The sequence below is a fragment of the Saccopteryx leptura genome, chromosome 3 (assembly GCF_036850995.1).
Source record: "Saccopteryx leptura isolate mSacLep1 chromosome 3, mSacLep1_pri_phased_curated, whole genome shotgun sequence".
Lineage (NCBI taxonomy): Eukaryota > Metazoa > Chordata > Mammalia > Chiroptera > Emballonuridae > Saccopteryx > Saccopteryx leptura.
The window spans coordinates 89,380,449-89,404,951 of NC_089505.1; the positions used below are offsets into that span (position 1 = coordinate 89,380,449).

Below are 24,503 nucleotides of genomic sequence, written 5' to 3' on the forward strand. Positions count from 1 at the left end.
AAGATCTTCAAGAGATTCAGATTTACATGCATGTTTGAGAAACACTGTTAAGGTTTTAAAACACACACACACACACACACACACACATCATCATCATCATCATCATCACACTGGCTCAGGAAAGAGCTGTTCCTGGTTGTTGAGCAATCACAGAGTAAGCAACCTTGTTGCAATAACTGGTATCTCTGACTTGCTCTTGTTTAAGGAAGTTCTGGGGACATACTCAAGAGATGAGGGAGGCTAATCTGAGAACCAGGAATCGAGTACAGGGCCGGTCAGGGGTCTGTAGCCAGACCTCTGAGTGAGAAGGAGGTTAAGTGGAGGGCCGGGTAGACCCTCATCACAGCCTTCTGGAGTCCTCCGGGGGTGGGCCTAGGGGTTCTGGCCCTTGGGGCTCCCTCATCTACCTATCCTGGCACCCTGAGGTTCTTGAACTCCTTCCTCTGCTGGTACCAGGCACGTCCAGAACCCTGGCTGCCCACTCTGATCAGGAGCTCTGACATGCGGCTTGCCAGCTGGCGGCTCCTCCTCCTCCAGGCTGTTCTCCGGACTTCGCGTTTCTTGCCGCCTGTCTCCTGAGCTGACCTTGCAGCGTTTCCTTCCCTCCAGACCGGGGTGATTGCCAATTAAGAAAGAAGCGTTTGAAGGGACAGGAATTGGAAAGCAGGAGAAAAAAGTAGAAGGGGTCCTGTGGCCCCTCTGGATTTGGGGGAGAGGGCAGATAAAGGCAGAGGGGAAGAAGAAGGCCAGGGGGCCACTCCGACAGTCCCGTGATTCTCCAGTGGGAGCTCCAATGAGGAAACTGTCCGGTGTCCTGTAGACTGCAGTGCAGACACTGTTGCTGGGTCCTCTTCTTGGTTTGGCTGCTAACTGGGGCCATCTCGGGGATGGGTCTCAAGGCGGGTGAGGATGAGGCCAAGGGAAAAGTGGAGGAGGGGGGTCCGATGCCCGAGTCAGGAGGCCGATCTGGTTGGTGCCTTGCTGCTGGGGGTGAGATGGGCCTGCAGGAAGAAGGGAAGCTGGCCGGTCTGCAGGGCCTTTTGTTAGTTCCTGTTATTTCTTTAAATCTCAATTTCACTCTCTGTATAACCAGATTAAAGCCTCACTGTAGAGGCTTTTGTTCATCCTTAACTGGTAGGATGCCTGCCCTATAATAGGTGCCAATCAGTGATCTTAGTTCCTTGTTCCTTAGCACACCCCGGCGAGGGCTGGGCCTCTCACTCCCACTGCTCCTGAGGCTCAGCTGCTGCCCGTGGGTCTTCTTCCTCACTCCCCTGCCTTGCCCTCAAAGCCCTGGCCGTGGTGGGAAATCGGAGATGGGAAGAGCCTTGGGGTCGAGTTGAGCACATTAAGCACATATAACCGCGGTCGGAGCAGCAAGCCAGAGAAAGTGAACCCTCTGGTGCATTCAGGGCAGGTCAGAGGCCTCTCGCCTTTCATGCATGTCAGCTGCTTCAAATTAAGGCTGAAAACCAGCCAAGATGTCAGGCTCGCTTTGGGGAGACTGCTGCTGCAGCGAGCAATGCTATGTGGTCCGCTCAGGAGCCAGGGAGGTGGGTGCCTGTCCGGTCCCCCCACCCACTCTTCTTACCCCGGGGACCGTCACCTGCCTGAGCCTCAGCTGTTCTACCTGCAGAAGGGCGACGTGGACGGTCCCCACTCCGCTGGGTCTTCTCAGGGTTCTTGTCCGCCTTCAGTGAGCTCTAATGCACACGTACAGGAAGTTCAGTGTTTGCTGCTCTTATTAATATCCCACAGTGATAGCTACCACTTATATAGTAATTAATAGGGGGAAAGCACTGTCCTAAACATATACTCACTGTATTCTTATAACAACCCTGGGGTATAGGTACCTCTGTTACTCCCATGTCAAGTGAGGACCCTGAGGTACAGAGAGGTTATATAATTGTCCAAGGTAAGGAGTTGAGCTGGGATTCAAACTCAGTCATTTGGTTCCAGAGTCTATGCCTTTAATCACTAAGATGGAGCAATTGTCAGTAATCATCTTGTGCACAGAGTCCCATGGACACGGGAAAGGCAGAGAGAGATACAGCAGGAGGGGGTCATACTCTCTCACAGTTCCAGCTCTCTTTGACGGGCCTGCCGCCATTTCTGAGCTGCTCTGATGGTCCAGGCAGCCTGCGCTCGGGGAAGAGACTGGCCTTGGTCAGAAGGTGGAGCACTTCAATCCCACGGCAGCCCTGTGGGCCTCCCTCATAGCTTGTCCCGCCTTCCCATGCTCCTGGAGCAAAATGTTCCACCTGGAGCAGTGGCTGGCCTCCCACCTTCCCGGGCACAGTCCCTGTTTATTGAGCAGGCTCCCAACCTGCTGGCTTCCTGCCGAGAGGGCAGGGGAAGCTGGGGACTGCGATGTTCTCCTGAGAGACACGTGGCTGCTTCTTGCCAGGCAGGAAATGTTTGCTAGCCCAGAACCGTGTTCACCCCGACATCATGGCCATCTCAGCCATGTCCAGCCCTTCCTTGTTCCTTCTTTGTTCCTCTGTGTCTTCCCCAGGCTGCCTGGCTTTTGGAAGATGCTCACAGTGGCAGTGTGCATGGCCTTCCTGGGCTGCCTACAGGCCCAGGAGCTCCAGGGACATGTCTCCATAATCCTGCTGGGAGCAACTGGGGACCTGGCCAAAAAATACTTATGGCAGGGACTGTTCCAGCTATACCTGGATGAGGCGGCAAAGGGCCCCAGTTTCAGCTTCCATGGGGCTGCTCTGACGCCCACCGAGCAGGGCCAAGAAGTCATGGCCAAGGTGCTGGAGTCCCTTTCCTGCCCCAAGGATGTGGCACCCGGCCACTGCGCTAACCTCAAGGACCAGTTCCAGCGGCTGAGCCAGTACCGCCAGCTGAACACAACGGAGGACTATGAGACTCTGAGCAAGGACATCGAGGCACGGGTCCAACGTGAGGGCCTCCAGGAGGCCGGCCGGATTTTCTACTTCTCCGTGCCGCCCTTCGCCTACGCGGACATCGCCCGAAGCATCAACAGCAGCTGCCGTCCGGGCCCAGGCGCCTGGCTGCGGGTCGTCCTTGAGAAACCCTTCGGCCATGACCTCCCCTCAGCCCAGCAGCTGGCCGCGGAACTGGGAAGCGTTTTCCAGGAGGAGGAGATGTACCGGGTGGACCATTACCTGGGCAAGCAGGTGAGCTTCAGCCTGGAGCATGCCGGGGTTGGAGCAAGCGGGGCAGCTGGACGCAGGTCCACCCCAGGGCCAGGGCCACACCACTAATTGTGGAATTAGGCCTGGAGGCATATGGAGTCTGAGCTCCACTGTCCGTCCATTTGAGGGTGGGCAGAAGGTAAGAGGGCGGAGGACAGGCCATGAGCAGGTCTGGGTGGCCCTGTGCATGTGTCCAGCACTTGTTTTCTTGTGTGTACCATCCTCAGTTCTGCAGCAGGGACCAGGTCACATCTCTCAGCAGTGCCCTGCATCCCTTCCGGCGGTGGCCCTAAGGCACTGGGGTCTGAACCTGGCTTCCCGTGGGGCAGGCCATGGGAAGCAGAATTAACTACCTTATTCCACACCCATCTGCCTGTTTTTCAGTACCTTTTTCTCCCTGAGTTCTGTGTTGAGCCAGAAGGCTGGTAGCAAGATCTTAAAACCAAACCGGGACCTGAGGCTCATGCTTCCCGGTCAGGCCCTGTGGCAGAGCAGGTGATGCAGGTAGCTGCCCAGTCCACTCTGCAGGTGTCCGTGGAGCCCCTTGCGGACACCTGTCTCCAGGAATGCCAGCGGAGAGCTCACCTGTGTGCTGTGGTGCTGACCGGGCTGGTGGGGGGGGGGCCCTCTGGGCACGGCTCCCTGTCCAGTCCGGTGTGGAGCTGCAGTATTCCCAGAGTGGTCCTTAGACCAGCGCCTGCCCTGGTGAGGTTTTCACTTGCTAGTGGGAAAATGATAAAACAAACAAACAAAAACCCTGAATGTTTTCAACTGGAAGCTTTCCTTACTCCATTTTTGTTGTTACAGTATCTTTCTGTTATGAAACGATGATAATAGATGATAGATAATCTTAAATATTTCCTTTCTTGGCAAAATAAGAAGCTGGAAACCATGTGGTGGTTGGTCTCTTAAAAATTTTTGAGTCCTTCCTGGGCTGGGAAGCCGGGAAGGCCAGGGACCATGGCTCTGACAGCCTTCTCCGCGCGGGGAAGAGAGAGGTCAGGGCCCTCCGTCCCTTGGAGTCGGCATTCCTTCTTGTGGAGAAGAACGTGCGGCACAACCAGTCTCCTTCCTCACCAGGCCTTGGCTCAGATCCTGCCTTTCCGAGACCAGAATCGCAAGGCCCTGGAAGGCCTCTGGAACCGGCACCACGTAGAGCGGGTGGAGATCATCGTGAAAGAGACTGTGGACGCCAAAGGTGCGTGGGTGGTCCCGCTCCGCAGGTGCGTGGGTGGTCTGGCTCCGCCTCCTGCCCGGTGTGAGATGCAGCGCAGGCTGGTGCCTCTGCCAGTGCTTCTCAGAGGGGACAGTTTGGCTGGCATGTGGCACGGCCTAGCCCCCCCCCCGGGGGGGGGGGGCTGCAGGCAAACCCTCTGATGCCGGAACAGTCAGTCAGCACCAAGTGCTGGAAGCTCCTCTGAGTGTTCTGTGAGCGCTTGGAGCCATCAGGCTATGTGAGGGTGCCTCAGACTTTTGTCCTTGCCAGAGAGGCAGCCTGTGCCTGGAGAGCTTCCGATCTCTGCTGCTCTTCATCCTCAGCTCCGTTGTCACTTTCTTGGGGACCCTCTGCTGAGCATCTTGATAAGGTCCACTCCAGTGACACTCAGAGCACCCCCCGCCTCCCTTCACTGCCCCTCAGTCTTTTCCTTGTCTTATCCCTGTCCAGTCCATAGATAGTCCTAGCAGGTCGCAGGGGCTGGGCCGTCCCACTGGGGCAGCTGGCACCCAGTGAATACCCAATGAATAAACAGTGTCTGTCAGGCTGGGAGTCCGAAGACCCGAGGGTTAGGCCCGTCTCTGCCCTCCCCAAGGTGACAGCAGCAGGTCACTTCTCTCATCTGGGAGATGAGCACGTTGTGTGGATGACAGCCGCTGAGGCCCCTTGGAGCGATGCACATTTTTTGAGCATGGACTGTGTATGTTCAAAGCATCGTTTCTCACCCAAAATAGGGAAAGCTGATTCTCATTGTGTTCGAATTCCTCCAGTAGCCAAACGAGGTGGGGACTATTATTAGCTTCCACGGACAGCTGAGGTTTGGTGATGTGCCCAAGGTCATGGCACAGGAAGTGGTGGGGCCGGGTCCTGGGCAGGCGGCATGGCTCTAGCACCGGGCTCTGCACCCGACACCCTGCTCATTCTGAGACTGCTTCTGCAGCCTGGGCAGGGGGCCTAAGGCCCTGTCCCCACCCTGCAGTGTGTGCCTCGGTGGAACGTGGGCGTCAGACCCCTTGGGCCTGGGTGGGGGGCTGGGAGGTCTGCCTCTTTCTCGTTGTCTTGTCTTTGCCATTCACTTCCCCTTGGTTAGGGTCTCCAGCTTTCTGTCCTTTCCCCTTGGATGTGTGTTTAGAGCTAGAAGCTCTATGGTGATACAGAGAGCAGTGAGACCCAGCCTCTGTCCCCTGAAACCTCACAGCTCCGTCAGGGGAGAGAATATATCGGGACAAACTCCAAAATGAACGACGCAGGCAGGCGGTGCCGTGGGGGCAGGGCACGGAGATGTGGTGGGCCGGGGCAGCCAGGCAGAGCTTGGGGAGCCAGACCCGAAGGGCACTGCCATCCTTGAGAGGACCTGGGTTGCTCACATCCGGAACCCACACCAGAAAAGAGGTCCCCACTGCAGTGAGCTTCTGGGGGTCTCGGGGTCCTCCCCAGCGCTTCCACATTTTCCCTGCCGTCCTCAGCAAGGGCGCAGCCTGTGCCCATGTGTGTCTGCAGTCCTGGCGGGAGGGAGAGCTGGGCCTCGCCCTGGCTTTATCTGCAGAGCCATGAGCTGCAGAGCCGAGCTGAGGGCCCCTGCTGCACCTGCTGTCCCTGACGGGGGAGCCAGCACCTGCTCTGCCTGGATCGGCCCAGTTGCCGGCCGGGCTAGGACCCAGGAATCCTCCACCTCCATTTCTCACAGCTCCTTCCTGTGCCCACCTGAATTGGGAAGAGCCGTGATATCGGGCAGTACCAGTGGGCACCGTTGGATCTGATGTCATTGGTGCGTTGCTTTGCAGGATCCCTGTGGAGCCAGGGGTGAGGCAAAGGGCAGCAAAGGCACTTTTGGGTTTTGGAGAAAAGAGAACAGACGGGAACAGAAGGGAAGACAGGAAGAGAGGCCGGGTCTCGGGCAGCTCTGCTGGTCAAAGCCAGCCTGGGGCAGGGAGCCTCCCAGGTTTGAACAGCAACATGGCAGCCAAGGTCCAGGAAGGAGGGCGCAGGGTGCTTCAGGGCTGCCATGTGGGACCAAGCACAGGTGCGCTGCCCGCAGAGTGTGGGTTCCGAGGGGAGGGTCCCAGTGCTGCCAGGCCTCAGCGCACAGGGCTGCTTCCCTCGGTGGGTTCTGTGCCTTCAGCCCAGGGGCAGAGAGAGCCAGAGCAGAGCAGGCAGAGAGGGACCCACCAGTCCCGGGGGACTTGCAGCCAGTGAGGGGGCAGTCCAAGGGGCTGGCTCAGCCCGCTGTTCTTTTTTTTTTTTTTTTCATTTTTCCGAAGCTGGAAACAGGGAGGCAGTCAGACAGACTCCCACATGCGCCCAACCGGGATCCACCCGGCATGCCTACCAAGGGGCGATGTTCTTCCCCTCTGGGGCGTCACTCTGTTGCATCCAGAGCCATTCTAGTGCCTGGGCAGAGGCCACAGAGCCATCCCCAGCGCCCGGGCCATCTTTGCTCCAATGGAGCCTCGGCTGCGGGAGGGGAAGAGAGAGACAGAGGAAGGAGAGGGGGAGGGGTGGAGAAGCAGATGGGCGCTTCTTCTGTGTGCCCTGGCCGGGAATTGAACCTGGGACTCCTGCACGCCAGGCCGACGCTCTACCGCTGAGCCAACCGGCCAGGGCATCAGCCCGCTGTTCTTGTCAGAGGTAGCCAGGAGGACTGCAGCTGTCCTGGGGGTTGGGTCTCCGTGGCCAGCCTGTTTACCTGCCAGTTGCATATCCAGGCCCAGAGCAGTGTATAATGGGGACAACTTCCTGCTGCTGGGCTTAGTGAAGCCTTGGACACTGTCCTTTGGCAACAGAGTGAGTTCTGTCTCCCGTCTCTCTTTCTCCCTCTCTTCCTCCATCACCTACCCTCCTAATCCCCTGGGAAGGACAGGCATTTTTCACATCCTGAGGAAGTGGCCTGGTACCGCTCTAGTGCCCAAGCATTGACCCTTGCTGTCGCCTCTGGGTCTTTCTTTGGAGCCTGAACCCTGCAACCATCCCCCCGTGGCCACCAGGCCCTGTGCCCAGCAGACCGGGGCCTCAGCTTGCCTTCTCCCGGGCTGGGGGTAGGGAGCGAGCAGAAGGAAAGGCTGCCCTCGTGCTGGGGTCACGGTGCCCGCTGCAGTGGACTGTGTGTGGCCAGCAGGCAGGTTCTGAGCCCAGCATTCTGACGGGGAAGTTAAAGGGCAAAGTGTGGCTGGCTCTCTGTCCCAGCCATGTCTCCCATGCCCAGCAGCCGGCCCCTGGCATTTTCTCCTTCCTGCTGCCATTGTGCAGCCCCCCCCCACCCCCCGCCGAGTCCTATGCAGGGAGGCACTGATGTGGTCCCCAGCAGCACCTGGACCGCCACCCTGAGTGCTGGAAGGGGAGGGGGCTGCCAACCAGGACTGGGAAACAGACCTTTTCTGGTCTGAGCTGCTGCAGGTCCTTGGAAAGGGAAGAGACTCGTGAGCTGCAAGGTCATTTGGATGTCCCCCACCCCCACTCACTCATGTCTCAATGGGTGGAAGCTGGCTTCCCCCGCTCCCTGCCTCCACGGCTGTGTGAAAGATCGTTTCTCCCTCTCTGCCACTGCCTCTGGCCCAGAGGAGTTTGCTGCAGCATCAAGGCTGCTGCAGAGACAGCAGGAGGAGAGGGAGACGCAGGGGGGAGGGAAGGGAGGCACAGGGGGGAGGGAAGGGAGAAGCGTCCTCCTGCCGGTCTGCCAGCACCTCCCCTCAGTCTCATCTGGGTGCCTTCCTCGGGAGTCCGTATCCTGGGAGCCCCTGGGTCCCTGGGCCTCCTGAAGCAGCACTGTGGGCCATACAAGGGGTGACCTTGGCTGGGCCACCTAATTTCTGTGTAGAGAGGACCCTTCTCTCTCCCCTCACCCCATCATGGCCACTGAGAAAGGCTGTGCCGGAAGTAGGGCTCGGTCACTAGGGGACTGAGGCGTGGCTTGGGAGGTCCCTGTTCTGACGGTGGGGTTGGAGCGTGGTGCATGCTCCTCAGGGTTGGAGTGACCGTCAGGGCCTCTCACTGACCGTCAGGGCCTCTCACTGACTGCCAGGGCAGCTGGGACCCTCCTGGGCACACACCAGCTGTCCTGCCTGTCAGCCTGGTGTGCCAGAAGGGGCCGGGAGCACGCTCAGCAGGGCAGCTCCCCTTCCTGTCTGCAGGGCTGCCGCAAGGTGAGCTCAGGGCCGCTGCCAAGCCTCCTGCCCGGCAGACCGCTCTCTCCTTGGCCCAACCTCCTTTTTATTTTTAGTGATCCCAGAAAGAATTGGTAGGGATCGTAGCTGGCCTTTAGCGTTTTGTTTTTTGTTTTAATCTCTGTTTTTTTCTGGGAAAATTTGGATCTCCCATAACATGGAGGCAGTGGGGACTGGGTTCCCAGTCCCAGTTCTGAAGGCTGCGGTCTTCAGCACCGTCCCTGTTCTGTGGTGACGATGGCCCGTTGCCCCTCTCTCGGGCTGTCTTGAGAGTTAAACCAGAGTACATGGGAATACTTTACAAAGGAAATGCTGTTCTCTGTCTATGCTGGCAAGAGCAGGAAGTGGCCGTGGTCTCAGCCCCTGGGCTCCACGTGACTTATATATAGGTGACTCGTGCTGGGCTATATGAAGACCTGTCCCTGCTCTGCTATCTGCTTTTATGTCCGTTTCCGCTGGATGTCACCACTCTCTCTCGCTCTCCCACTTATATATGCATTTAAATGTTCACATATTGACCCTCTGCATAATGCATGCCTTTCAGTCGCCCTGTACTTCCGTTCAATTCTGTTTATGCCACAGAGTACGAACTGTCCTATTAATAGGCCTCTTTTGGTCGTGTCCAGTTTTTGCTATTTTTAAATAGTGCATTGGGAGCCTTTAAAAATATTAAGATATGATTCACATGCCACGAAGTTTACCATTTTAAAATGTACCACCTAGTCATTTTTAGTAGTCACAAAAGTTGCACAACCACTATCTCATTCTAGAACAGGCGTCCCCAAACTACGGCCCACGGGCCACATGCAGCCCCCTGAGGCCATTTATCCGGCCCCCGCTGCACTTCCGGAAGGGGCACCTCTGTCATTGGTGGTCAGTGAGAGGAGCACTTTATGTGGTGGCCCTCCAACGGTCTGAGGGACAGTGAGCTGGCCCCCTGTGTAAAAAGTTTGGGGACCCCTGTTCTAGAACATTCTAGGAGTATTACGTTCCCCCCCCCCCTTAAGTATACTTTATAGGGAGTTAGGAGGCCAAAGGGTAAAGTCTACTTTATAGCCGATACCGCATCCCAGCAGACTTCTCTTGTCTTCCCTGGGGTGCTGCCCCGTGAGGTTTCCAGGGTCAGTGCAACCAGAGCGGGGGCAAAGCGGAGGGTCTCCCTGGCTGTGATCTTGGATGAGCTCTGAACTCGATTGGGACAGAAGCCAAGTATGTGTGTGTGTGTGGGGGGGGGGGGCAGGGGCTTTTTCCCTATTGCCCATCCTGGCTGGGCTTTGTTCCATCCTTGTTCAAACATCAGTGGATTTCCACCCTCAACTTTCAACCCTAGGGGTCAATAGAGATGATTTAAAAAAAAATATCAGTCCACAACACAAATCACTAGTGGTAACCAGAGAAACCCAGCTGGCTGGTCGTCTTTAAGTGGCCTAGCCACCCCCCATCCCGCCCACCCGCCTGCCCTTTGTGCTCAGCTGCACGGCCTCCCCCTGAGAGGCACCAGGCCCGTGGTTCTGGGCACTTGCACTGAACTCTGAAAAGACAGAGCTAGCCAGAAAAGGATCAAAGCCCACAGATCTATGGGCTGCGCTAAACACGACGCAGCCCCTGAAGCCTGAAATTAGGAATAAAGGGAGCTCTCTTTTACACAGCGGGCAGTAAACCTCTGAAATGCTTTCTCCCCAAGGATGGAGAGAGGATAAAAATAGGAAAACGGCCACTTAGGGATTTGTGAAACTAATGAATAGTAAGCAGACAACAGGGCTCTTAAGGACTCTGCTGTGTTCTCGCCATCAAAAATTCATCTGTTCTCCAAGCTGTATTCTCTCTGTACTCTTAAATCTACTGTGATTCATTGATTCTATGAAACACATTTTTTTTTTCATATTTGAACATCTCTGAAGTTGGGTTTCCCATTGACCAGGTGACGTGGTTGAACTGGCAGCCTCTTTCTTTCTTTCCTTTCTTTCCTTTCTTTGTGTTAGGAGTGAGGATAGACAGACTTCTGCATGCACTCAGACCAGGATCCACCTGGCACCCCTGTCTGGGGCTCTGTCCTGCTGGAGTCATGCTTACAACCAAGCTATTTTTAGCACCTGAGGTGGAGGCTTCACAGAGCCATCTTAGCACCTGGGGCCAATGTGCTGCAATCCAATAAGCAATGGCTGTGGGAGGGGCAGAGAGAGAGAGAAAGAGAGAGAGAGAGAGAGAGAAAGGGGAGGGAGAGGAGGGAGAAGCAGATGGGCGTTTCTCCTGTGTGCCCTGACTGGGAATTAAACCCAGGACTTCCACACACCAGGTCAATACCCTGCCACTCAGCCAACCCAGCCAGGGCCCCATTTCTTTCTTAGTGGTTATAAAGTAATGCTTCTTTTGCTATTGATGGCATTTTTGACTCGAGTCCTCTCTTATACTCTGGCTACCTTGTAGATATTTTCGCCAGCTATGTTACATCACCACGCTAGAGTCAGCAGATTTAGAACAAACACCATTATGGCATTTTCCTCATGAAATACCATTTTCTTTTTCTAACTTCTTCATTTCCAAATGGTGACTGCTCTTGGAGTTGCCTGACTGGTGGCCCCTCTCGCTCACAGCCCCTGTGACAATAAAAACACTAGCCAACATTTAACAGTGCTTCCTGTGGGCCATGCCCTGGATAAGTGTTAGTTAGCTCATTAACCTCACAGCAGCCCCACCGTGACAATTTCTCTCTCATATGTGAGACAGAGCCCCTCGCTGGGGTCGTGGCTACGGCACGGCAGGGCAGGCAGCCCGCCTGGCTGGCGACGCCACTCCATATCACAACTCTGAGCTGCCTCTCACTGATCCAGCCCGTCTCCACCTGGTGTTGACTCACCCATTGGCTACTGTCTGCGTGTCAGTGTTGCCCCGTGCAATTTGACCCTGCTTGACGTCATTACCACCAGCCCGTCTGACAGTCCACCTTGCGGATCCTAGGCGGCTTGCTCTTCCTACCGCACCCCTGTCGTGTCTCCACTAGCCTGCTCTAAGGCTTTTTTTTAAAAACAAAACAAAACAAAACAGTTTTGAAGCATAATTCATATCTTACACAATTCACCGATTGAAAGGATATAATTCATTGGGTTTTCATATATTCACTGAGTTGTACAGCCAACACCACAATCCATTTTAGAACATTCTCATCACCGCCAAAGGAGCCCTGTGGCCCCTTCATTGCTGTCCTCTGATAAGCTACCACTAATCTTCTTCCTGTCTCTATGGATTTGCCTGTTCTGGACATTTCACAGAAATGGAATCATACCATCTTCGGCTTTTTGTGTCTGGCTTATTTCACTTAGCATGATGTTTTCAGGGTTCATCTGTGCTGTAGCATTTTGTCGGAATGTCATTTCTTTTTCATTGCTGACTACTATTCCATTCTGTGGCTAGGCCATGTTTTTTTTATTTACGCCTTCATCGGTTGTTGGACATTTAGGATGTTCCTGTTTTTTTGGCTTTTGTGAATAATGTGGCTCTGAACATTCATGTGCAAGTTTTTGTATTGAACATATGCTTTCGTTTCTCTTGGGTCTCTATTTGTGGCTGTGGAATTGCTGGGTCATATGGTGACTCTGTACCTGGAGGAGGTCAAGAACTTATAATAGCTCCTCGGACTCCTCAGTCGAGTTTCCAAGGCCCTTCCCATCTGTCCTCAATTTCAGGACAGCCAGAACCACAGACTGCCTGCTTCTGCCGGGCCAGGCATTGTCATCTGAACTGCGTGTCAGGGCCCCTGCCCTCTGACTTGTGGTATTTTCACCTCAATGAGGACGTGGCCGAGGGTATAGTCAGCCCACTGGTACATGTCTTTGAGACACACAGCATTAAAAAAAAAATTATTTATGCACATTTAAAAATCATGAGATTACACTTAATGATCCAACACTTCATATTCTCCAAAAATATTAGAAGATTTGGGCACCCTGGGCCCACACTCCCGTGAGGCAGCACCTCACGGCCACTGAGGCAGTTAACTGTCCTGAGGGACAGCATACCTGTGCCCCTCACACTTTGGCCCTGCTAGGCATGGGGTCCCTGACCTTCAACCTAGTCCCCTCAGTCCCAAGCCCAGCTCAGCTTGCTTCTTCGACCCTGGTGCTCATGCCACTTGGTGCCATTCCGGGCATAATACTCTGTTGTGTTGTTGTTCCAGGGGCAGTGGTAGGAAGTTCAAAGGGAGATATTTTGGGGCTAAGAATCACTGATGCCGGGGCCAGCTGCCTGGGTGTGAACCTTACCTAGCCTGTGACCTTAACTTGAGCAAGTTACGTAACTTCTCTGAACCCCAGTTTCCTCCTATTTTAAAATAGGGGGCCCTGGCCAGTGGCTCAGTGGATAGAGCGTCAGCCAGGTGTATGGATGTCTTAGGTTCAATTCTTGGTCAGGGCACACAGAAGAAGCGACCATCTGCTTCTCCCCCCTCCTTCTTCTACCCCTTTTCTCTCTCTTCCCCTCCTGCAGCCAGTGGCTTGATTGGTTTGAGCAAGGCCCTGGGCACTGAGGATAGCTTGGTTGGAGTGCATCCGCCTTAGGTGCTAAAAATAGCTTGGTACTTGAGCATCGGCCCCAGTTGGGGTTGCTGGGTGGATCCTGGTCAGGGTGCATGCAGGAATCTGCCTCACTATCTCCCCTCCTCTCACCTAAAAAAAATTAAAATTAAAATAGGGGTCCACAGTAGGACCTCTTTCTAGATCACTATTGTAAAGAGTAAGTGAACTGACATATAGACACTATGTTATCATTATCTTTTTCTTGATGTTTTCTCAACAGTATTGTAAGGACGTTGAAGATCAGAGCCCTGTGGGCTGGGGGACTTTGGCCATTGTTTTCTCAGTGTGTGTAGAGGGGGCACTTGGAGTATTTGGGCTGGATAGTGGGACTGACTGTCCTGCCCTCTTGGGGTTTGCACTCTGGGCAGGGATGCTGAACTCTAGCTGACAATAAAAGAGTCAGAATTCTACCCATGGGGTCAAGCCTGCCCTCCTGTAAGAAGGCTCCTGGCTTTATTTCTTGCCCCACAACATTGGCACTCCCAACAGGTGTGGCATATTGGGCTGCATTCAGGGCAGGCTGTTCTGTTGGTCACAGAACAGCAGGACCGGTCCTGCTGGCTGTCCAGCTGGCCGGAGTTGCACTGGGAGCCCGGTCAGGGCAGGTGGCTCGGGACTGGCGCCGAGGAACCCAGGGTGGCCGCTACCAAGTGGTGTGCTTGGCCAAGCAGGCTGAACAGGGAGCCACTTCTTTTTGTTTGTCTGAATCAGATATTGACTAGATAAAAAAGAATGCTTACAAAATGTAAGTAAGAGCTGCAGAATTATGGTATGGCAAATACTACGTACCTACCAACCCGTCTTTTAAGAAGAGTTTTATATCGTCTCCTATGTCCCTCCCCAAGTTTTCTATCGCATGTCCTCCACTGTTCCCAATTTTGGGTAGATTATCCCCTTGCTTCTTGCTGTTGTTTCCGTGTGTGTGTGGCTCCCTAACAATACACTGTGGAATTTTGAAGGGGGGTCATACTGTGTGTCTGAGGTGGCTGTTTCTGTCCCTTTGTCCTGCATTCAGGATAATCTCTTTAGGTCTGACTTCTAATAGCTGACTCTTTTCCACTGTTTCTACTACATAAAACCCATTTATTGCATTTCTAATTTCTAATGATGGTTTTCCTTTGTTGAAGTTCAGTTTTTCTGGTTACTTTCCATCCTATTCTCAGAATTAATTTTAATTTTATGGAAGCACGCGTGTTTCTTTCTATTGACATGCTTTTTGCGATGGATCCGTGATGACGTGTGTCTACACGTTTTCTGGTTGGCACAGTGTCCCATGGTGCCTGGCTCTCTGTCAGGCGCCAGGAGGGCCGCAGTGAGCAGAGACACAGTCCCTACCCTGATGCGGCTTCAGGTGTAGCAAGGAAGGGACTGAGCGGGCACTGAGTCAGTCGGGGGGCTGGCAGGAGACTGGGCCCCCAGGACGGTGGGCCAGACATTAGTCATGTCTCCTGGAAGCTGAGCCCTGGCAGGATGAGCGGAGATGCTTGATGTAACACACTGCCTATGTCATAGACAGTATACGTAGAGTCTTTTTTTTTTTTTTTTTTTTTTTGTATTTTTCTGAAGCTGGAAACGGGGAGAGACAGTCAGACAGACTCCCGCATGTGCCCGACCGGGATCCACCCGGCACGCCCACCAGGGGGGCAGGCTCTGCCCCTCCGGGGCATCGTCGCGACCAGAGCCACTCTAGCGCCTGGGGCAGAGGCCAAGGAGCCATCCCCACGCCCGGGCCATCTTTGCTCCAGTGGAGCCTTGGCTGCGGGAGGGGAAGAGAGAGACAGAGAGGAAGGAGGGAGGGGGGTGGAGAAGCAAATGGGCGCTTCTCCCACATGCTCTGGCCGGGAACCGAACCCGGGTCCCCCGCATGCCAGGCCGACGCTCTACCGCTGAGCCAACCGGCCAGGGCCTATACGTAGAGTCTTGATACGCGATTGCCCCACCTGTCGTGATCTCAGGCTTTCTCTGTCGGTCAGGCTGTGTGTGGGCCTGGGTATTGGCAAGTCAGCGGAATGTGAACCATGTCACGTGAGGTGTTGTGCATTTGAACCCTGAGCTTTAAGACTGTTGGAGGGCATATGTTTGAGTCCCTGATGTCAGAGCTCTTGCTGAGCCCTGGAGGAGGGAACAGAGCATGGTGTGTGTTGAACCATGTCCTGACTCTGGATGTGACTCCTCCCTCTCATGTAGCGCACGGACAGTCCTGGTGGCTGCCGTGCGGGACCCGTGAGTGTGAACAGGAGGGGCAGTGTAAGGTCTTAGCACCGTGCCCGGCTGCTTGTCATTGCCAGGCTCTGCTCACGTTCCATGTTATTTCCTTTTGCCCTCACAGTGGCCCTGTCTACCTGCTGACGTGACACCTCCACCTGGATGTCCCAGGCTGAAATACACCTAAAACAGAACTCGCAGTTTCCCCTCCGTCTCACGCTTCCTCCCAGCCTCCACATCTCGGCCGATGTTGCCACTGCCTTTCCTTTGCTCAGGCCCCGATTCTAGGAGTGACCTTTGGTTCTTCCTTTTTGTTCAGCAAATCTGGTCAGTCCTGACTCCAGAACTAGTCATCCTCTCACTCCAGCTCCTGTACTGCCACGAAAGCCTCCTCCCTGGTCTCCTCGCTTCTACAACCATTCTCCCTACAGCAGGCCAGGAATCTAGGCTGAATACACATCGGAACTTGTCCTTTCCTGCTTGACACCTCCAGTGGCTTCCCCTGAACATAGGAGCAAGTCCAGCCTCCTTGCCCAGGCCCCAGGCCCCCTGTCCTCTGTCTCCTCCTTCTGGCTCAGTTTCTAGACCCCTAACCAGCCAAGCTCTCTCCTGCATCGGGACTTGTGCTGTCGAAATGCTTTCTTCTCGGCTTTTTGCAGGGCTGACTGTTCAGGTCTCAGCAGGGCTTTCCCATCACCCTCTCTCACAATCTCTGTCTATAATTCCTTGATCGACTTACTTTTTCTCCCTCCCGTCTTCTTCCCAGTAAGCTGGGGGCAAGGATCTGTCTGTGTCCTCAGTGCCTGTACGTTGCCTGGCATATCTGTGCATCGGGTGGCAGTTGTCAGCCCCGTTTATCGGCAGGAGGCAGAAACAGAGACTCAGAAGCCACACCCTAGTACGTGGCCATCAGACCCAGAGCCCGGGCCCTCTCAGTGATGCTGACACCCTGTAGGGGTGGGGGCAGGGCCAGAGGCTGGCCAGGTAGCTGTAAGTGCAGTCTGGCCTTGGCTGGGACCACGCCTTCCCCACGCGATTCCTGGAGAAGCCCGAGAGTTTGACACCTTCTCTTAAATGGCTCTCATTGAGGGGAGGGGACCCTGGGATGCCCCCAATCCTTTTCTTTTGAGGTTTTCTGCATAAATCATTTTCGTAGGCTCTCTGGACTGGGGTATGAGGGTGTGGGACAAGGCGTGTGGGTCGGGGTCTCGGTGCACCTCGGGAAGTCAGATGTGTCGCCTCCCTCTCCCTGTCCCCCTCCTGCTTAGGTCGCACCAGCTTCTATGAGGAGTACGGTGTCATTCGGGACATCCTGCAGAACCACCTGACCGAGATCCTCACCCTGGTGGCCATGGAGCTGCCCCACAATGTCAGCAGCTCGCAGGCCGTGCTGCAGCACAAGCTGCAGGCCTTCCAGGCGCTGCGGGGCCTCAGGAGGAGCAGCGCTGTCGTGGGCCAGTACCAGGCTTACAGCCAGCAGGTGCGCAGCGAGCTGCACAAGCCAAGCAGCTTCCACAGCCGGACACCGACCTTCGCAGGTGGGCTCTGGGGCCAGCATGGGCTGCTGGCTCCCCCTCCCCTCAGCCCTGCCCCGCCCCAGCCGGAAGCAGCTTTCCAAGCCCAGACACCCTGTGGTTTAGGTTGGTAGGGTCTTGAAGTAGGATTGTCACAGGGGCACTCAGTCGCCAGTGAGACCTTCCCCCGCTTGTCTGGCCTCCCACCAGCTTAAAAGCAGCTGCTGGCTCGCTGTGGACGAAGGATACCCCCATGACAGTCTCAGTTCAGTTCCTGCCCACAGATCTGCAGGGCTGGGCTCAGCCCTGGCTCCCACCCTTGTGGAGCTGACATCCAGCCCCTCAGGAAGGCTGCATGCCTGTCCGGCCACAGCCCAAGGCACTTCCAGTGGGCAGGCACTGCGCTGGTCAGGCAGGTGCCCCACTGAGACGTCCTCTGGACAGTTCCCCAAGCTCAGAGCTTTCTGGGAGAGGGTGCCTCCCTTAAACTGCAGATAGCAGCCCCACAGGAGCAGCAGCTGTTGACCAGGCACCTGCTATGTGCCAGGCACTTGATATACATCTCATTCAGGCCTCACATGCGCATGCCCACGAGGCACATATGGTTGTTGTCCCCATGAAAAGGGCAGGAAACCTGAGGCTCAGTGATGCTGAAAAACCAGTCTGAGGTCGGCAGGGAGAGCACGTGGGAAACAGGCTCCAAACTCACATGGGGAGTGCACTCAGCATCTGGGCCTTAGCGCACCCCCCCAGCAGACCTTCTTACCTGCACACCACCCCCTCCTTTTCCTGGACCTGACCTTGCTTTAGGTACATCCCGAGTCTCCCTAGCCCCCCCCCCCCCAGCAGTCAGGGTCCCCCACCATGGGACTTCTTAGAGGCTCAGAATCAGAGACTCTGAGTTCAGGTCCCCTTCCTCAAGGAATTGTGCGTCTAGGAGAGGTGGGTGTCTTGACATGGTCCTCAGGCTGCTTTTCTAGCTATGCTGGGGAGAAGATAATGGGAGAGGCAGCCGGGAGTTGGGGGGTCTAGCAAGGCGCAGAGAGTGCCTGGAGGCGGGGCCCGGGGAGGGGAGGGGCCAGGAAAGAGGAGGGGCCCGGGGAGAGGAGGGGCCCGGGGAGGGGAGGAGCGGGGTCCAGGGAAGGGAGGGGCTGGCTGGCAATGAAGGTAGGAAGATGAGTGGGCCGGGAGGTCCTCCTTTCCCTGTGCTGGAGCGACACCTCTGTTGTCCACCTCTCACCTCAGGCGTCCTCATTCACATGGACAACCTTCGCTGGGAGGGCGTCCCTTTCCTCCTGATGTCTGGCAAAGCCTTGGACGAGAGAGTGGGCTACGTCCGGGTCTTGTTCAAGAACCGGGCATACTGTGCCCAGAGCGAGGAGCGCTGGGCCGGGGCCCAGAGCCGGTGCTTGCCACAGCAGATTGTCTTTCACATCGGGCACGGCGCACTGGGCAGCCCCGCCGTGCTGGTCAGCCGGAACCTGTTCCGGCCCACCCTGCCGTCCAGCAGCTGGAAGGAGGTGGAGGGCCGGCCGGAGCTCCGCCTTTTCGGCCTCCCTCTGTCCGATTACTACGCCTACAGCCCGGTGCGGGAGCAAGACGCCTACTCCACCCTCATATCGCACATCTTCCACGGCCGCAAGGATTCCTTCATCACCACGGAGAACTTGCTGGCGTCCTGGCTCTTCTGGACCCCCTTGCTGGACAGCCTGGCCCACGAGACCCCACGCCTCTACCCAGGAGGATCCGAGAACGGGCATCTGCTGGACTTTGAGTTCAGCGGCAGCCAGTTAGCCTTTTCCCTGCAGCAAGCAGAGCAGCTGGTGCCTGGGCCAGGTGCTGCTCCGATGCCCAGTGACTTCCAGGTTCTCACGGCCACCTACCGAGACAGCCCCCTGGTTGCAGCCTGGCCCGAGGAGCTGATCGTGAAGCTGGCTGACGACATTGAGGCCACGGCTGCAAATGCGGTGCGGCGTTTTGGCCAGTTCCACCTGGCGCTCTCGGGCGGCTCCAGCCCCGTAGCCCTGTTTCAGCAGCTGGCCACGGGGCACTACAGCTTTCCCTGGGCACACACGCACCTGTGGCTGGTGGACGAGCGCTGCGTCCCGCTCTGGGATCCTGAGTCCAACTTCCAGGGCCTGCAGACTCACCTACTGCAGCACGTCAGGGTGCCCTACTACAACGTCCACCCCATGCCGGTGCACCTGCACCAGCGGCTCTGCGCCGAGGAGGACCAGGGCGCCCAGGTCTACGCGGAGGAGATCTCAGCCCTGGTCACCAACGGCAGCTTCGACCTGGTGCTGTTGGGCATGGGCACCGACGGGCACACAGCCTCCCTCTTCCCGCAGTCGCCCACCGGCCTGGACGGTGAGCCGCTGGTCGTGCTGACTGAGAGCCCCATCGGGCCACACCACCGCATGAGCCTCAGCCTGCCCCTCATCAACCGTGCCCGGAAGGTGGTGGTTCTGGTCATGGGCCGGTTGAAGCGTGAGATCACCATGCTGGTGAGCCGTGTGGGCCATGAACCCAAGAAGTGGCCCATTTCGGGCGTCTTGCCTGACTCTGGCCAGCTGGTTTGGTACATGGACTATGAGGCGTTTTTGGGCTGATGGGTGCCTTCGCCTTCTGCTCACTCCAGTGCTGTCTTTTCCTGTTTTCTCCCCTCCACTTTGCGTCCTGCCACCTGCCCGCGTGCCCTGGCTCTCTGGAATCTGATGCCCCAGGGTCAGGTCCCGGGAGAGGCCCCGTCCCAATCCATTTGACAGTCTCCATCCAGCTGTGGTGGGCAGACACAGAAACAAGGAAGAAATGGAGGCTTGAGAGAAGCTTCTAGTCCCAAGTTAGGAGAGAAGCATCCACCTGCAGAAAAGCCCACAGCAATTGTGCATTAACATCAACCAGCACAAAGCAGGACCACATGAGAGCTCTCAGCTCCAGAAGAAGCATGTACTGGGCCAAGGGGAGGTGTCCCGCGCGGGGACCCTTTGGTGGCATGGAGTGCGAGCAGGGCCCGTGCGGAGCAGTGTGCTGGGAGCTATGGGGAGCGCTCAGGCTGCTGCAGCCCTTCTTCCTGTCCCCCCACCCTTCCTGAGCTTCTTATAGTCAGCCTGCTGTCCTGTCCTCGGTGTGGCCACCACCACCTGTTCAGCGTGGCCAGTTCCTTTATCCTCAGTCTGGCTGTGGAGGAGGCCTTCTCATCCCTCCTCTGTTTCTTGGCTGTCCCTCATACCCTCTGTTTATAGACAGGTGAAGGACTATGACAGTAACACAGCCACAAATACCAGGGTGTTAAAACGGTGCCAAAAACCCTGTGACTGTTGTGTGGAGCCCTTCCTCAGTAGACGAACTTCTCTGCCCAGGGGAGGCTCAGGTGCCCCCAGCTCCTCAGGGAAGACCCTGTCCCCACCCATGTGCTTCTCCGTGGAACACGCCATGCACAGATGATCAGGCCATTCCAGGGGCACCTCCTTGAAGCAGGTCCTGTCCGTCTCGGGGGACCTCCTGCATTTGTTTCCACTCTCAACAGCCTGTGTTATTTTACCTGGAGTGATCCATCCGGTCAGATCTTTTCTTTCATGGTGACAACACTTCTGGAGGGAAAGAGATGTGACATCAAGTGATGGACCACCCAGAGGCGCTCTGACCGTCAGGAGCCTGGGCTGTTGGTGGGGTGGCCGCAGCCCACCCTTCTCACACTACCTCTCGGGGGCATCCAGCCTGCCCACTTCCTGTCTGCGATGCCCCTGCCACCCCTCATGTCACCACGGGTGCCTGCAGAAGACTTGGGGAATAAATCAGCAGCCTCTCCTCACGGATAGGTTGGGTGCTCTGCTCTTGAGAAGCGGGGGCCATCAGTACCTATTTCCTGAAACCTCCCAGGGGGTACTCTGAAATGCTTTCTTTTTTTAAATCAAAATTGTCAGGACATATCTAATTTTTATTTCAACTTCCCACATAATCACGCCCCAAAGCTATAACTGTCAAGGAATAAGAGGTGTTTCTGTGTGGCTATGCCCCCCACCCCATCCCATACCCACCCTCTCTATCAGATACAACATGTCCGTGTCACGCTGAAGGCTTTCCTTGGTGAAGAGGTGCGTCACGAAATCTACTTCTCTACTTTTGATTGCTCAGGCTTTCTTCAGGGCTGTGGAGTTAACGGAATTATTGCTTTCATTGGAGATGGGTGCCTGAACCAGGGGCACTCTTGTTAAAATTCTGCTTCCCCTGGCTTCCAGCAACCCGGTCCAGACAGGACATCAGCGTTCTCTCTTTACCCCAATAGAGCTGACCCTGGCAGAACAGACCTACAGTACCTGGGTCAGGAAGTCCCCTCCCTTTTCTGGGTGGGGGGAACAGCTTTTTTGCTCTAGAGGTGCTGGTGCACCTAGATGGTTGCATTTCGTGTGCCACCTCTGGCCACGTGGGGGCACTGGTGCGCCATCCCTGCCGTTTTGCAGCGTGACTTGGGAGGAATTCCCCTTGTGTTGTATTTGCATTTTCACATTCTGTCTCCCAGGGTCCTTGGCCCCGAGCACACCCCCAGCTGTTCTTTGGGAATTTCTTGCTCTGTGGTTGCAACACCAGGGAGAAAGGGACCTCCACAGGCCAGAGTCTCTGTCTAAGATAAAGGGAGAGCTGTCACCATTTCTGAATAATAGTGAGTCACTGCGGGCCTGAGCCTAGGATGTCCTGTTCTTAGAGATGGTTTTGCCTCAAAATGCACCCTTTATCTAGAGCGTTTGCACATAGGGGGTAGGGGTGGGGCAAAAAAAAAAATGCCAGTGGTTTCCAGAATCAACTGCTGCCTTAAAGTCACATCAGAAAAGTCTGGTGGGAGACATGGTCCACGATCGCTCCCACCCTCTCCCTTCCCCCTTTCCCTCCTTGCCCTGTGCCAGGAAGGAGAGATTCCCAGCGCCGGGCTGCCTAGGCTGGCTGTTCCATAGCAAGAAATGCTGGGACAGCATGAGTCCTGCAGAAATCTGTCTCGAGCACAAGTGTCCTAAAGGCATTCCTGCCCAAGAGCCTGGGCTCCCCTCCAGCTTTTGTTTTTCATCCCAGAAGTGCTGCTTGTAATCTGCTAACTTGAGTTGATACCTAGTTTGACAGATGCTACTGTCGTCCAACCTTGTCCTGTTCCGCAAGCCCAGGACCTGGGCTTGGGAGGGCATTTAGCGGGGAAACTCTGCTCCCAGATGCAAGTCAGACTCCGGCTTGCAGCAGCGCACGTGCCTGGCTCCTGCAGGGGCACGGCTCACCACGTCAGGACTCGAACCCAGGCCTTTGGACCTGCAGCCTCGCACCTCAGACTCACCCAGGCCCAGGGTGGGTGCAGTGTCAGCCCCATGCACTGGGAGACAGTAGGAAGAGATAGCAGTGCGTGAGGAGGCAGCTCTCGTCAGAAACTTGGGGACATTATGATGCAGGGGTCAAGTACCAGGCTGGACACTAAACGTTCAGCACAACGTGGTCTTGTCTGATCCTTTCTACACCCCTGTGAGGTTGGTGGTAGGAACCTCACTTAACTAATGATTTTGAAACTGAAGTCTAAATGACAGCAGGCCGGTTGCTCTAAGCCAGGTGTAGAGGCCAGGTCTTCAGGGTTCTAGACGTGCCCTCCCAGCCACCCTGCGGTGCCAGCTCCTTCCCAGGGAGCCCTGGGGGTGCTGGCTGCAGTGGCCATTACCCGGGGTCCTGTGAAAGGCAGGAGGCCATGTCAAATTGGCATCTCTAGAGTAAGCATTAGAACCAAGCCTTGTCAGGAGAGAACCGAGGGACTTTCCAGGGTCTCCTAAGCCGGAGTCTGACTTGCATCGGGGAGCAGAGTTTCCCCGCTAAATGCAAGTTACAATACATTCTCGCGGTGTTGACCCTCCCCGCTCCCTGTTCCTCTGCGGACAGATGGTGCTTGATCCCCACTCTCCGGCCTCTGGTCCAGCAGCCTAATCACAGCTTTCCGCCCGCGGACGGGTAGTGAGGAATACTCCCTCCAGGGTTGTCATTCCGGGTGCACAGGCTGGCCTCCCTGGTCTGGGAGCTCCGCCCCACTTTGCCTTCCTGTTTCGTCCTTTCCCGTCTGGACGCAGAGCCCAGGCCGAGAGCTGGGGACAGTGTGACCAAAAGGGCAACACTTCCATCAGGCCTTTTCTACGATTTAGTTTTCAGAAACAAGCTTTTTTTTTTTTTTTCCTCACCAAAAATACATACAGCCTTACATATGCAGCGTTGGCCTCGGCCTTGCCCAGCGACATTTTTATCTTAAGCGGACAGGGCCCTGCAGACCTTAGTCTACTAGTTGAGACGCTGCCAGGCAGCCTGTCAGAGAAGGAACAAGTCACAGGAAACGCCAGTGGTGACACAGCAGGCAAGGTGGTGGTGATAGACCAATGAGGTCTGTGCCTGCCCTCCCTGCAGAGCAGACTGCGGGGTGGTGGCAGGGGGCAGGGCAGGTTGCTGCCTCCCAGTGTCACCATGTGGCCCACAAGGACCAGTCCCCTGCTGTCCACTTGCTGGAGTGAGGAATGTGGGCTGCAGGGTCCCACCCTGACACCTCCCTTACAGCCACTCTGCTGGGCACCTCAGGCCACCCTGCAGCTGTGCGGGTGTCACTCCAGGTGCTACTGGCTTTTTTTCAATGACGTTTCCATGAGAGAGGGCATGTCCTCCAACCTCCTGGCTCTGCATTTGGAAGAACAAGGTGAGAGCAGATACCAGCAGGGCCTCCTCTGGGCCCCAAGGGCTGTCTGTGCCCTCCTGTGCCTTGTGTCCACCTGGGAAGGCCAAGTTGGCACAGTGCTCCAGGGCAGTTGCCAATAAGACACCTGGGTGGGAGGGTGTGGGCACTGGAGCCGGGTGTCTTCGATCTGGGTCGTGTCCCTGTGGTGTCTGTCCTGTGCTGGGATGCTTGACTCGGGACTTCTGTCAGGCGAGGAGAAGAGGGCTGAGATATTCCCTGTGCGGTGGGGAGATCGTGGGCATGCTAACCCCCCTCTGCCGAGCGGTGAGACTGTGCCATGCATTTCTGCAGAGAGAAACTGCCCCTGGTTTTTATGGAAATACAGGCAGTCCCCAGGTTACGAACGAGGTAGGCTTGAGAATGTTTAAGTATCTGTATGCACAGAAAGGTAAAAATAAATACTATGTCAAGACACATCTAAGTTGCATTTAATAGGTAAATGCACCTGTTCCAACTTACATACAAGTTCAACTTAAGAACAAACCTACAGAACCCATCTCATTCGTATCACGGGGGCTGCCTAGATTGGACCCTTAAAGGTCCCTCAAACAATCCAGTTTTTAAAACGACTTTTTTCTATGTCAAAGGTAACATTTATTTTTAAAACAATAAAATCGTTTTGGCAAAATTCATGCTTTCCTTCTTTTTGGGGGAGGCGGAGTGTGGCGGGCTGTGGACCTTGTCGTCGTGCTGTGTGTGTTCTCAGAGGAAGGGAAGGTAGAGAGAGTGCTGGAGCGAGGAGTCGGGATGGACTCAGCACAGATACCGTACGTCTGTGCGAAGCGGCGGCATTGCACGAGGGTCGCTGGGCCTCTGGGAGACAGCGTGGCCTAGACCAGTGGTCCCCAACCTTTTTTGGGCCACGGACCGGTTTAATGTCAGAAAATATTTTCACGGACCGGCCTTTAGGGTGGGACGGATAAATGTA

General features: G+C 55.7%; 1 protein-coding gene across 3 annotated transcripts in view; it reads left to right on the top strand.

The window, feature by feature from the left end:
* The window catches only part of H6PD (hexose-6-phosphate dehydrogenase/glucose 1-dehydrogenase), a 30,728-nt gene extending 6,525 nt beyond the window's left edge, over positions 1 to 24,203 (top strand). For 2 of the 3 annotated variants that reach the window (XM_066374975.1, XM_066374972.1), the window contains exons 2-5: positions 2,516 to 3,152; positions 4,251 to 4,368; positions 16,591 to 16,860; positions 18,082 to 24,203. In XM_066374975.1, coding sequence (XP_066231072.1) covers positions 2,516 to 3,152; positions 4,251 to 4,368; positions 16,591 to 16,860; positions 18,082 to 19,445 — 2,389 coding nt within the window. In that variant the 3' untranslated portion in view covers positions 19,446 to 24,203. Of the gene's footprint in view, positions 1 to 1,849; positions 1,906 to 2,513; positions 3,153 to 4,250; positions 4,369 to 16,590; positions 16,861 to 18,081 lie in introns of all 3 variants that reach the window. The other variant, XM_066374973.1, reaches the window with a different exon arrangement.
* The last annotated feature ends 300 nt before the right edge of the window (positions 24,204 to 24,503 follow it).